Source organism: Phodopus roborovskii, unplaced genomic scaffold (genome assembly GCF_943737965.1).
Source record: "Phodopus roborovskii unplaced genomic scaffold, PHOROB, whole genome shotgun sequence".
Lineage (NCBI taxonomy): Eukaryota > Metazoa > Chordata > Mammalia > Rodentia > Cricetidae > Phodopus > Phodopus roborovskii.
Genome location: NW_026126638.1, coordinates 11,232,279 through 11,247,273, shown reverse-complemented (window position 1 = coordinate 11,247,273; position 14,995 = coordinate 11,232,279). Strand labels below are relative to the sequence as shown.

The window sequence follows — 14,995 nt, the reverse complement described above, 5'->3', positions numbered from 1 at the left end:
TGAGGAACACACACACACACACACACACACTGGTGTGTATTTCATGGCAGGTGTGTGCAGGTCAAAGGATAACTTACAGAAGGCATTTCTCTCTATCATGTGATTCCCAATATCAGACACAGGTTGTCAATCTTGGCAGCACGTACCTTACCCACCGAATCATCTCTCCAGCGCTTTTAGAAGGCTTGTCTTTTAAAGAATGCATGAATTATTTAATGCACAATAATTCCAAAACACCTTTCTCAAATGTGAGTCATGTAGTCTAGATAATATCACAAGCTTCACCTCAATAATTTGGAGTGGTCTCTGGCCATACTAAAGTCTATAGAATGGACATGAATAGGCTCTGAAGCTGAGTCACACATCCTAGGGATTATTATTTGTAACTCTTTAATATTTTTATAGTAAAAATAAAAACAGTGTAGAGTTCTGTCTGCTTTGCATTAAAAGAGGGATATGTTCATATCAAAGAGTTCAATCCGGGTAACTTCGACACTTAGCCTTAGTTTTTGCATCTTTAACAGTTCAAACATCTTACTAAGCATTTGTTTGTACGTTTTAAGTGTATGAATATAATACATATCAAGACTATAAATATGTGATAAATGTAACATAGGGCACTGACTAAAGAAATCGCCACCCATCCCAAGGCAGGGAGAACAGCTGTGTTGGGATCTGGGGACAAATGGGAGCTTCATGGCAACATCCAGTGGTTATGATGCTGTTGACTGGCGCCCTTGCAAACATTATAGCAAGTATTCCATGCCTTCACTTGCAAACAGAAAGTAACAGTACCTGCCTTAACACATTTCTGTCTTGATTCTTGGAGCTATTACATGCCAAGTATGGATGAGGCTTTCAAAGTTGTTTTTTTTTTACCATTTTCACAGAATATGAGCCCACATTCCAATACAGAAAGCATGCTTTGTGCCTCTATCAAAGCCACAGCAATCCGGAGAGAGGTACAGGCTTCAATAGCAGTGATGGAGGCAGGGCATACTGAGTGCAATGGAAACACCAGGCTCTGACAGGGACTTATGGCCATAAAACGCATCTGCTGGAATCTATGGGCCGCACAGAACCACTTCCTCTAATGGAGAGACTGATAAGAGTCAGCAAATGGACGCACAGAGATTTTAGTCTCAGGATTGACAGATTTGAGTGTCTGAACGATGTACTTGGTCCATGAACTGAAATTCAGGGCTGGGTAATGAGACACACTTCATCACTATTATCAAGATTATTTTTATTACTTTTGCAAAATCGAAATGTCTGGGTCATGAAGAAACACATTACAACATTAAGATGTGTTGTTTTAAAGGCATCTGAAAACTGTGCACTTCGCTCTTCCCTAATCGCAAATGGCATCATTAGAGCAGACACAAATGGCTAAGGTGCACTGGGGATACTTAAGCTTACCTGTTCCTTGATATCAAAAATGACCTACATTCCAGAAAGCACATACTGCTGGCCAATGAAAAGAACACAAGTCTCTTATCTAATATCCGTGTGTTAATTGAGAAGGCAAATCTGGAGTCTCCATTGAGTAGGAGAGAACCTTGTGTAATTAGGTAGCTGGGGAAACCACACACAAGCAATATAACCACAATGTCAACCTGAGCATGCTACTCCAGAATGAGCACTAAACCCCATGAGACCTCCACGCTGACATCGATTATCAGCTGAGGAACGCTTCACCAGGAATTTCCTAAATGCGAAATACTTTCCCTATAGTCCAGACCCTTGTACAGCACCATGTGCCCTCAGTCTCCTGGAAGTCCCTGTATTTTGTCTTTTGGTTTTTTTTTTTTTTTTAAACTACTTTAGACACTGAGTCAGGTGTTCCTTGGAGATTCAGGTTTATCCTGTCTCTTGTTAGAAGAGGGTAGACAGAAAACAGCCACCTCTTCAGAAGAATTTCGCCTTCTCAACACGTCTATGACCTGATTTTTAGTGAGCCAGGATTTAGTGGAGGATGGAAGAAAGCTGACAGGATCCCCAAATGTTTTCCTTTGAGTCCTAGATAAGGGGAATTGCACACCTAGAGTTTCTACAGAATTCTGGTACTTCCTTGGAACAGAATAGTCTGCATATGAGGACAAGTTCTTCGGTGCTCTTAATGCATGGATGAAAGTCATGCCTGTGGCAATACAATTGAAGTAATGAGGTCTGAAAGCAGGTCAAAGGCAGGCCATGGTGGCACACATCTTTAATCCCCGCACTCGGAAGGCTATGAGTTTGAGGCTAGCCGGGTTTCAGTATAGGCTCCAAAGCTACACAGAGAAATCATGTCTCAAAAAAAAAAAAAGCAAAGTCAGGTCAAAGACCAACCCTAGTTACTCCTGAAAGCATGCCCATCTCATGTAGTTGGGATCTGCAAGAAATAGACTTAGTATTTCTTACTAAGCCAGAACTGAGTCATTCACCCAGCATGAGATGCACGGCATTTTCTCTTCCTTCCTCCTCCCTTCCTCCCTCCCTTCCATTCATCCTTCCCTCCATCCTTTCCTTGAACCCTCCATCCCTCACCCCTCCTTTACTTCCTCCTCATGTCTCTATGCTGGGAACTAGATGCAGGCTATACAAATATTCTACCACGGGGCTGCATTCACAGCTCAGCTGAAGTTCCTGTGCTTTGATCACTTTAGAGACAAATTTGTAGACTTTCCTCAAAGAATGGACTATGAATCAGGGCTAAGCAGGGCTAACAGAAAGACAAGCTAAGGGACACTACAGGTGCCCGTGAGGGTCATGGAGGGAAGAGGGCCGGGTAATCAGGGTTAAAGCTGCTCTTCTTCCTTCTACTTTCTACACGGCCTCAAACTTTTCTCAGTCACCCCATTCTTTAGTTGAAAACCTACAGAATTTTCTTATCAAAGAATACTCATTCATGAATTTATGACTCTTGTCAATTTCCATGGAATAAATATTCCCATTATGGCTGATTTCTAGCTAGTAATGTGCTGGCATCAGGGGCATCGTTGAGAAGTAGTGAATGGGCTCTTGACAGTCCACACGGCATGGGCCAGGTCTAGTCCACCTCTGTCTGTGTCCAAATTTACAAGATTAGGGATGGCTTGCCAAAATACATTACCATGTACTGAGCCTTACATATATATTTAATCAATTAATTTTCAACAAAAGCCCACATTATAGATGGGAAAACAGGCACAGAAATGGAATTTGCTTAAGATTGCATATAAAGTACATGTGACTCTAGGATTCAACCCACAAACTCTCCCACTCGCCTAACCCCCTCCCCCAGTTTATCCTCAGAGTAGCTGACCTTAACCACTGTTCGTATAACCTCTAAAATTATTTTATTTCATAGCACTTTTAATGCTGCTATTTACTTTTAACAGTGAGTGCCAGCCCACTGACGCACCAGCTTCCTGTAAAGTTCCTACCATGTGGGTGTGTGGTCAATGGCACAATAATTTTCTGGAGTATGAAAAGTGAATGTATAGTGTTGGATACTAATAGTGTTTTGTTAACAAAACATGGGATAACATACTTCTTGCAAATAAATGATTAACTAAAGTTATGTAGAGAAAGCTCCAAGAAAGACTTACTCTTCTGCTGCCCCTTTAGTTCCTGTGTAGACAGGTAGGGGGCCCCGAAATCTGCTGCCCAGAACTCCTGCTGCCCTTTCAACACCCCATGCAGTCAGTGAACCATAGTGCATGAAAAACCAAACTGCTCAGTATTCTTAGAACGAATGTTGGCTGAGTGCTCAGACCCAGATGAGACACCCTGGACGCCTGATGGAAGATGTCTGAAGAGCAAGCTGGAGAAAAGACGTGGAAAGCAATCTCAGGGTAGGGCATAGCCATTACAAATATGATCTCACAGCAGCTACAGTTGGCTGCACTCTATCTACTTAAGACTTGGTGCCTGTCAAAAGCCATTGCATACCGGGGAGGGGCTCACGGGGTCCCACTACTCTATGAAATTTGCTGTGGTAAGCACTATGCCCAAAAAGCTACTTGGGGAGGAAAGAGTTCATTTTAGTTTATACTTTCTAATTTGTTAATAAACCACAAAGGAATGCTGTCTGCGGGCTGTCTCCTTCTAACTCATGTTCAGATAACACACACACACCACACACACCACACACCACACACACACGTATGTGTGCACAGCAAATGAACAAACAAAAATACCCCAGGATCACTTGTTCAGGGTTGGCACCACCCACAATGCTTTGGACCCTCCTTTACCAATTTACCAAGTAACAATCGAGAAAATATCCTATAGACAATCCACAGGCCATTTTGAGGGAAGCATTTCCTCAACTGAGGTTCTTCTTTCTCAGGTGACTTCAGTTTGTGTCGTGTTGACAATAAAAACTAACCAGTATACCTTCCATGATGAACTGTTGGCAACTGGTGGATTCTAGGGAAGGGACAGCCATTGACTTCAGTGATGTAACAGACACTGAACCCATGGGCTTCCAATGAACAGTTCCAATCCATGGCCACACAAAGTATCCGGCCCAAATTAATGGGTAACACACAAAAGAAAGAGGCTTGAATGTGGGAAGGGACTAACTACAGGGAGGCCGGGGCAGGGATGGGAGGAGTGGGAGGAATAGAAGAGAGAGTGGAGCAGTGGGACTGAACAGAATGAAGTTGTCAAAGAACAAATTTAACCACTAAAAGTATGTTGGAACAACAGACAGATTGACTCAGTGTACGGTTAGCCTCGCCAAGGTGAAGGTGCATATGGACCGGCAATATAACAATAAGAAGAATTTGAAAAAGAAAAAAAATGAGTTAGAAGAGGAATGAAGCTCGTCTTAATTTAATTTAATTCTTAATTTTCTACCTTATAAGAGAAAGGATTTACCACATTCAAGTGTGAATTTATCACTACAGTCTCTCTTACATAATGACCGAGTTTCTATATGGACACCATTACCCAAGAACTGCTGAAAATTTGATTGTGGGTGCATGATTTCATACTCGCTTTTGTTTATGACTTTGTTAGAGAAAATGGAGAAACAAAGATTATAATTAAGCAATACTTCAGAGGAAAATCCACTTGGCTTTAGAGAGCTGGCAAATTCCTCGTTATTTCCATTGCAGGGATTAGGCAAGTAGTCCCCAAATCCTTAAGCAATGCTGGGGCTCGGATGCCCTTTGATTTAGTCAGCTATCGTCAATCCTTTTTAATCTCACAATTACAGCAATAAGAGGGGAGCACTTGTTTATGTTCAGGGTTTGGAAACCTTCATAGTGGTAGCTGAGATGTGTTTGTTCTCTTACAAGTTAGAGAACTTACAGTAGCTGCAGGATCAGCTTTGGCACAGGGTCTCGGGTCCGTGGTATGTTTTGTTTTGCTTTGGTTTTTTTGTCGCCTTGGAATTCCCCCCCCCATGATGCGTTTGCTCATTGACACTACACATCTGTCTTCTCCTCTGAGAAGTTTCCATAAAGCAGCATGTCTGCCCAGCCACTGTCACCCCAGGTGTGTGCTCTGTATTTCCTATGAAGAGTTCTTATTTCCTTCCACCATGCCTTTGTTTATTAGTCTAAAGCCTCTTTTAATTACCTTTCTCATTACATTGACAAAATACCTGGAAAGGCTTATTATAACATATAGTGGGAAGGAATAGAGTTCAGCACAGAGGTTCGGACATGATGGTCAGAGTGTAGGCTGTGTTGCGCCCTCCTACACTCAGGAAGCAGACAGCAGACAGGACATGGTGGAGAGGGACAGAAAAGCCACTCCCCAGTGACCCATTCCTTTCAGTCAGGCGCCACATCCTGAGGGTTCTGGAACCTTCCAAATGACAGCCATCAGCTATAGATCCATAGACCCAGATGTGGGAGCCTATGTGAGACACTTCGCACGCCAACCACAACAGTGAGGGAAGCCAGCATTTGTGTGCTTGTTTTCCCCTTCTACTCACAGTGATGAGTGCTCACTGAATATCTGAGGGATGATTTAAGGCTAAGTCAGGTTGGAGAGTTGGCTAATTGTGCCATACAAAAATACTGCTGGTTATCCCCCGAAAGGCGATATACCAGATGGATCAGGACCATCAATTCATGTGTAATTTCCCATTCAAAGTTTATGAGAAAACAAAAACATTAATTGAAACAATTAGTGGGAATAGATTTAGTAACCCATGAAAGAAGACCAATATAGTTCCTTAACATCTTGAAGGAACTTTTTCCTGTTAATAATTACTGAAAAAATTCTCTCCTTCCATTTTATTAGACTTATAATCATATCACCCTGGGGGATTTGATATGTTTTTTTTTTTGTATCCTCTGCCATTACACACTATATATTACCTAGGACATTGTTTAATTATTGTAGTAAATGTTTGTGAACTGACCTTTTTATACCGCCAAATGTTTGTGCATGACCCAAGAATTTTCCAAAGTCAATATGAAACATGTGGCCTGACTTTGTCAGCATGATATTGTCATTATGTCGGTCACAGACTCCCAAGATGAACGTTACCACACACCAGCCAGCACAAGAGTAAAAAAAGTTCCTCAAGGCCTGTCAGTTGAAAAACAATGACACAACATGACAATAGTAAAGCTAAAAAGCATCTATAATAGTTTGCCATCTATTTCTAGTATATATCATCTTTAGCTCTATCTATCCATTACATATCTTTATTTCTATTATCTATACATCTTTGTATTATATCTATCATCTAGCTTTCTATCATCTATCATCTATCAATCATCTATCTATCTATCTATTATTTATCTGTATCTATTTCTAACATCTATCTCTCTTCTACAAGCCATTTGACAATGGTAGTTGAAAAGTTAGTGCCTAACAGAAGAAATTTTAGCAAAGGGGTTTATTTATACAAATTAGAGATTGTGGGAAAATATAAGCTACTGGCAGGATTTAATTTCAGAAGGCATCATCTCTAGAATGTGATTTCTGAGAGAGAGAGATATCTGAGTGAAGATTCTTTATTCATAGCAAGGAACTTCACCCAGAAGGAAAACAAAATGTAGAAACTTCCATCTAGTTAATATGCCAGTTAAATTGGGTTGTTCTCACACGGTTGATGAGTGAGTGAATTAGAACTCAAGGTGGATTTAATTTACTTTCCCATAAATCACAATATCAATGGACCAAAGCATATTCTTATTTAAGTACATTACTTAAAATTAGTTCCAGAAGAACAAACCTTTTCATAATCTTCCTTTAAGTGGTTGTGCTGACTGAACCACTTCTTGATGGTGTTTTCTTTCAGTGGTCCTATTAGCCCAGAGTGGAGATGGATCTTGGCGAGTGTTACAGCATCTGGCACCATCTCTATCAATCCTGGATGACAACAGAGAGATTAAGGAAACTAACCTCGCTTCCCAGGTTGAGGAACACTGAGGCCATGAACCTCAAAATGGGTGGCAACAGTGCTTGTCAGCACTATTTGGACTTCTTCCTCTCAAACCATTTCTGTAAAAGCCTTATCTAGGGTGCTCCAGATTATTCTTCCTAAGGTTATCAATTTGAGTATGTTCATCAGCGCTATTAGAAGCAGCTTAATGTTTTCTTTCTAGAACTATGATAGAGAGACAATATAGATGGTCCCATGGAAGATTATGGTCACTAGAAGAGCAAATTGACTGTCACTTGTCTGGGTGTGGGTAGGAGGTGGTGGTGAAGCTATGCAGGCAAACTTTCACATTTAAACAATGGATCTGTTTCTGCCTTCCTTGAACAAAATATAATTCCCTCAACAAACATGTCAAATGCATGATTTAAAAAAAAAATCTCTGTTCAGAGTGTTGACTAAATGATCTTGGTAAAGTGTCTGCCAAAAGAGCCTGAGAACTAGAGTTCAGAGCTCCAGCACTACTGTAATTATTGTAAATGTCAGGAAGACAAGCGGCACGCCTATAAATTCCAGCCTTCAGGACGTGGACAAAGGGCAAGGTGGGTAGCCAGACTCCTATGTCTGAAGGCCCTGGATTGAGGAAGAGCCTCCCTCCCTTCTTCTCTTCCCCCACCCCCTCCTAACTTCGGAGTTTCAGCTAGTGCTGCCTTTGTATGCTTGGATGGGCAGCCATCCATGGGGGCATGGGAATCCTACCAATGGCCACATTCTCAAAAACAGGGATTGGTCATCCCACCCTGTCAATAGTCCCTCAGTACAGGGTAGGACTTGAATATCATGGGCCCCATTTGTGCTTGAGTTTTAGCTGGTTTGATATGCCGGTCTTGTGAAAGTAACCTGCAGCGACTCAAATTAATGAATGCAATAGCCATGTCAAGTCTAGAGGACAGGAAGATATGGGAGGATTTGGAGAAGGGGAAAAAAGGAGGGCATATAATCATGTATTATGTAAAAACTCTCAATAAGTTTTTATAAAAGACTATTCCTCAGTATATGGAATGGAGAGTGATGGGGAAGATATTCTACTTCAACCTTTCACATTTGCATGTATGTGCATACACATGAATTTGCACCCATATGCAAAATCATTGAAACACACACACACACACACACACACACACACACACATACACACTTTAAAAATTAAATTCTGTTTAGACTAATAGAAGGACTTCTTTTAAATGTTATATTTCTCAGAGTGAACAGTGGAGGGTGCCGCATGCTCCTTCCCTGCCAGACAGCATTAAGGAGAAGCTGTAATAATGATTTCATTTAAAAGGGAGCATGTCTTGATTGAACTTAAGTAGGACCTTTGCCTCTACGGTCACTCATTCATCAAGGCTTTTCACTGGGCTCCTAAGGTTGTTATCCTGTATAGACTAAAAAGCAGAGGTCTTGAAAATATTTCTTAACAGCCTTAGGAACACAATGAAAATCATACAAATAGTATCTCAACCTCTCCAGAGATGGAGATGAACATCACCCAATAATTCTCTAGGCACTGCTTTACAAATAAAATCACTGAAATAAATTGAAATCTAGACTTTCTTATGTTTGCAATCCTCACAATAGTTAAGAGATGCACAATCAAATGCTCAGAGGAGGACGAAAGGCAGCAGAAAATTTCTATGACCACAGAGAGGGCCATAAACAGAATGCCTTTTGAACAATAGGTATCCAATAAGCCCAGAATCTAATGAAAATGTAACCTTGTTTTCTGAAAAATGGCCTTTATTTTGCTTTCTATTTTTGTTGGAGAAGTGTTCTGTCAGCATAATTCCCTCTATAAATCTTGACATCAAGAAGACTGTTGGTACATGGAAGAGGGAAACAACATCTTCTGCCATTTGCCACTTTGGGAAAGTCTAAAGCTGTTTCTTTAGAAACTCCTTATTAACTGTTAGAGATTTCACCTGGGTTGCATGCTGCAAAAACAAACAGACAGGAGTGGATAGAAACTGTAGCATTTTACTGGAACCCAGCATTTATTCACTTTCTAAAGCATGGGTGACCTATGGGAGATTAGAAGCACAGTCTGGTTAAACTGGATTCATTATTAGATCTCCAGCAGATTGGGATATGGAAGAATTATGTCCCTTCTGTAACACCAGGAAGGGTGGAAATCAGGAGATGACAATCCACTACAGCAGTGATCAGAGACTTCGTTTAAGAAATTAGGAAAGGTTTGGGGACCATTTGCTTGGAGCAGAGCCCTTACAGTTGTAACAAAAGTAAGATTGTCTTTGATCTACCAGTGATCCCTGAGTCAGTTGAGAGGGGATTCTGCATTTAGCAGATAACCTCTCAAGACATACTGGCTAGGACCCTGAGGGTAATGCCAGGGCATCGGGAAGAGAGGACTTTCATAGTAGTGATTCTCTTGCAACAATGGCTTTAAATAGTAGATTTATTGGAATTAAAAAGTGACCATATTATTTAGGAATTTTTTCCAGAGTAAGTGAATGAAGCCATAAAGAAAATGTGGTGTATACAGAATGGAGTTTTATTTAGTCACAAAGAGGAATGAAGTGATGTTGATTGCTGGACAATGGATGCAATGAGAGACCACTATAATTATAGCAAGTGAAAAGAGCCAGGATCAGAAAGACAAATACTACATTTTCTTCCATTTGTGGGCTCTACATTTTTTTGTAGAGACATAAAACCATTTACATGTGAATACATACATGCACATATATGTGTACATATGTACACATATACATACACATATATGGCATGCAAGGAAAGAGGCCCCAGGGTGAAAGGGGACCAACATGAAGGGGAAAGAAAAGGGTATGAGGGTGACTATGACTGAAATACACAGTGTGCTTTAAGGAAATGATCTTTATTGAACTCTACAGTATATAGGATGAATAGTCACCATTAATAATATTTTTTAAAGGTCACTACTTAGAGGTAGTATAACTAGGTAGGAAATACCATGGTTTTGTGCAATTAATACGAAATTTAGCAAACTTGCAAAATAAAAACATCACTATTCTCCCAAAATAAAACTGACCAGTGAATCTAAATGACTTAGCCTTTTATTCTATATGTTTGGGTTTAACAAAGGAAAAGAGATACTGAAGTATCTTCAAAGTATGCATGCTTTCTCATTTTGATTGACTTTATAGCTATTCAAAATTCTTTTTTTAAAATCAAATGCCAGTTCTGGGCTGATGAGATGGGTTAGCAAGTAAATCCTCTTGCCATCCAAGCCTGGTGACCTAAGGTTGATACTCAAGACCATCATGGAGGAAGGAGAGAACTGATCCTCCAAACTGTCACCTGACCTCCACACATGCAACATTACATGCATGCTACTACGCACACACATTTTGCGCCCACGCACACACACACACACACACACACACTAATAAGTAATAAATAGAAAATAAGTGTTGTTATACCATGTGTTTAGTAATGTTTAGGATTACTTTAAACACGTGCAGATTGTGTGTTAATAGTGATAATGGTTTTGAATGGACAGGTTATTTTATTATGCATGGTGCTAGACTTATCAAAGGTTGACTTTGTACTTGGGAAAAGTGACAAGCATTTAGGAGAAAACTTCCAGACTTTCAAGTCTGGACCTGAATATCTTCCTGGGCTGTCAATATCTGTTACAGCAGTGGTCTGTGATACTGGATACCATATCATCACTGCAGATGTCAAAAATCTACATTATCTCAGGAAATGAAGAAAAAAATGGATAGTCATTAAAGCAACTAATTCCTAGAGGGAAGCGAAGAACATCATAGTTAACATCTGAATTGCAAAGTCAAGATTAATATCTAACATCTAATATCTAACATCAATCATCCTGGTTTGCAGTTTTGAAAACTGTTATTTCTTAGGAAGGGAATGTACGTCTCTGGATCTTTGAAAGTGGAGCCTAAGAGCTGTAGGTTTGTGGTATGTTACTAGAGAATGAGTGAGATAAATAATGTAAATCACCTCATTTTCAAATCTGTACTGACCTTGGGCTTTTCCCGTGGACAGACATCTATAAATAATCATTTGCATATCTAGGCCCTCCTGTAGCCAGATGTTGTCCATCACTTGAATAATCTGCAGAACAAGCATGTCCTGCCGAAGATCATCCCCAGCCTGTCAAAACAAAATTGCAAGCTCACACCAAGTGCCATTCAAATCACCTCAATGTGGCCCACACCCCCTTTTCCCCTTGAATATTGTTCCAGCACAACTTAAAGTGGTTTTCCTTGTTTTGTTACCACTGAAAGCAGACAACGAGAGGGACATCTGGCCTTTGAAGTGTCACGTCACAGGAGCTCCAGCTGCAGAATAGGAGGCACTGCTTGGAATGCTACCCTGGATAGTAATCTCCTCGTTCATTATCTGCACACAGTTTCTTATGCTCAAACTCTAACGCAGAGAGGCACAATGAATGTTGACCCAGGTTTCAGCTCAATCAAGGGAGATCTAGAAGTCTGTCATAAGCTTATGTACAGAGATGCAATTAGAATCCTGGTGGCTTCTTCACTGTGCCATAATGTGCAAATGTCTGATGTGGTACCTGAGCATCATTGACTTCTACTGTGAAGTATGCAAGATAGTTTCCAGAGGAAACTGCCCCTGAAAATAAGAAACAACAAAAGGGGTGTTTTTCATCATAGTTGAAGGAAGCATAATGGCTCCCAAAGGGGAGAACTCTGTGCTTTCATATAACTAAGAGTTTGATCATTCAACTGTGCTTTAATTTATACAAAGATGACTCATGCTAAGGTTTCTTTTTCTTCATGAAAAATAGAATGTTTAGGGTCAGTGATGCTCAAGTTTTTTGAGAATCGAAGGCCAAGTGCCAGCACCATCATCCTCATTTTCAGAACTAGCCAGGATCCACCAAAGATTCATCCTGGACACTGCTGAATGGTTGGCTGTGTCAACTGGATGACTAGCAGACTCGTACTTCTACTCAGCCCTCCTTGTCAGTGTCTCCCTGCACCCTGCCACATCTTCAACCCTCTTACTGCCTTTATTCTCCAGTGAGTTCATATGAGGACTGAAGTGCTCCTTATTTATTTTTTATTTATAGAGAAAAGAAAATAATCCAATTTACTTAGGCAAGTGCTGGTTCATGCCTATAATTTTAGCACTAAAGAGGTAGAGGCTGGAGGGTCAGAAGTTCGAAGAGAGCCTACATGAAACTTTCTCTTCAAAATTAAAAGGATGAGAAAAAGATAAACAAGCAACAACAACAGCAAAACTAAGAATAAACGTTTGGTGAGATGATGAGATGCTTACATGGTTCAGTGAGTAAAGGCCATGCTTGATGAGTTCAGTTCCCAAGATGGTAGAAGAAGAAAACCAGCTCTCAGAAGACCTCTTGTCATGCTTCATAATAAGTGTGTGTGTGTGTGTGTACATAAAATAATAAATAAGCAATAAGCAAATACTTGTGAACAAACATTCTATCTTAAAGTTACCAGCTTCCAGGTAATATCCTTCAATATTTTTGTCTTTTTAAGTCTTAGAACAAAAGAAAAATCTGCTTCTGGAAGCTTCTCACACATTTCACTTTCTCTTTCAAAAGTGATCCCATGCTTTCATTTATTCAAATTTATTTTAAGATTTGAACTGAAGGATACTTGGCATTTAGCCAGTAACATTTGATTTATTGCCAATCAGCTTGGCATGCACCATAATTCAGTTAAGAGACAGACTCTAAAATAATTGGGAAAGCTCTGTGTCTTTGCCAAAGGAAAATAACTGCAATCATTTCTTTTTGTGAGCAATAAATCAATAGTTCTGTTTATGAAATCAATTTTGGGATCCAGGAGAGTTACTATACCTTAAAAATAACACCAATGTTTTTGCCCATTGGATCAGCATTGATGAAAGTGATCTTCAATGGCAAAGCATTAGATGTGAAATATGAGCATGCCTGTAGGAGAAGAGAAAAACGGTGAACAAAATATGGCAAAGACAACACCTTTTGAAAATCTCAGCCCCGTGATTTGTTGGATGAGTAAACATAACAAATAAGTGTGATTTTAAACTGTGAAACAAAAAATTTTATTTGTCAAAAGATAAACACACTAACATTATTTTCCCAACCTCAAGTGTTTGTCACTATGTACCTTTCTTCATATCTTGCTTCCTGCAGTTTTGGGTACCTATAGTCAACCATATTCCATACTATTAAATGGAAAATTCCAGAGCTAATTCTCAAGCTTTAAATTGCACATCTTTCTAAGCCCAAGATGAAGTTATGTACCATCTCATTATCTTATAAGTATGTTAACAATCTTTGTGTAATACATTCACATGGAATAGGCTATACATAGGGGAAAACCACAATATTTATGGATATGAGCCCACATTCTCTTTAAGAGATTGTAAAACATACCCTCTTCAAATAAGGAGGGGAATAAATATTATACTTTGAAGTTGAGAACCCAGCATTTTAGTAGATTAAAAACCTTCCAATACAATTGTCAACCATATTCCACATTATTAAATGGAAAATTCCAGAACTAATTCTCAAGTTTTAAATTGCACATCTTTCAGAGAAGCAAGATGAAGTTATGTACCATCCCTCACTATCTTATCAGTATGTGAATAATCTTTGTGAAGTGTAAGTGTGGTGTTTAACTAAGAAATGTCCTCCATAAACTCATACGTTTAAAAACTTGATCCACAGATGGTGGTGCTATTTGAGAAGGGTATAGAAACTTTTGGACGTGGATTCTTGCTGAAGGAGTAACTCTTCGAATTAGCTTTGCTTCCCACTTCCTCCTTTCCCTCTCTCTGCCTCTTATGTGTGGAGAGCCATGTGATTAGCCAGTGTTCTGCTTCAGCTGCCTGTTATCCTACCTTTCCTTCCATGATGTACTATATCTCTTTGGAACTGTGAGCCACGACAAATCCTTTCCCCCTTAAGTGGCTTTATCACAGCTACAGAAAAGTCACTAATAATACATCAAGCAATGGAAATGTATATGCTCAAAGTAAACTAAGAGGTATATAGCTGTTGTGTTTATAATACTTGGCTAAGAGATTAAAGTTAAATCTGCCGTTTAAATTTATTTTCTTTCAATTTGTATTTTACTCTGGAACACAGATTAAAGAAACATGGATAAGAGAAATCTGAATTCTAATCTTGGCCCTTTTTTATTAGCAATAAGATTTTAAAATTATTGCCTAATGTGTCTTTACAGAATAAGAAACCTTATCTCATTGATTTTGATAAGAGATACATGAGCTAATGAGTATGAGACACATTCTGCTGAGCTTGAGAGCAACAAGGTACTTAAAGAATCAACACATTGCATTTTTAGTGAATGTTTTCTGTGTAGACAACAACACAGCATAGTTTCCTTTTTTCATCACATTTCCTATTTATATCTTAAGTTGACTATTTCCACCCAACTTTCCCTCTTGCTTATTTTCCCAATTTATTTGAGGGTTGAAAGACTTCCTGTGCATAGAGTTGTAGAGAATTCATATTGAAGGTAAAGAGTTAAATCAATATCAAAGAAAAGAAAGGGATTTGGTATGTTCAATCTATCAAGCCAGTAAAATATGACATCAATATGTATTGAAGGTTGAGCTTGAATATGTGCATCTGACATCTGAAATCGGTATGAACTGAAA

General features: G+C 39.4%; 1 protein-coding gene across 1 annotated transcript in view; it reads right to left on the bottom strand.

Moving 5' to 3' along the window:
• Positions 1-14,995, bottom strand: part of Pik3c2g (phosphatidylinositol-4-phosphate 3-kinase catalytic subunit type 2 gamma) — a 221,596-nt gene that overhangs the window by 32,055 nt on the left and 174,546 nt on the right. The window contains exons 21-24 of the mRNA XM_051173115.1: positions 13,191-13,283; positions 11,359-11,488; positions 7,169-7,305; positions 6,347-6,516 (exon numbers count right to left, since the gene is read on the bottom strand). Of these exons, the coding sequence (XP_051029072.1) occupies positions 6,347-6,516; positions 7,169-7,305; positions 11,359-11,488; positions 13,191-13,283 (530 nt within the window). The remainder of the gene's footprint in view (positions 1-6,346; positions 6,517-7,168; positions 7,306-11,358; positions 11,489-13,190; positions 13,284-14,995) is intronic.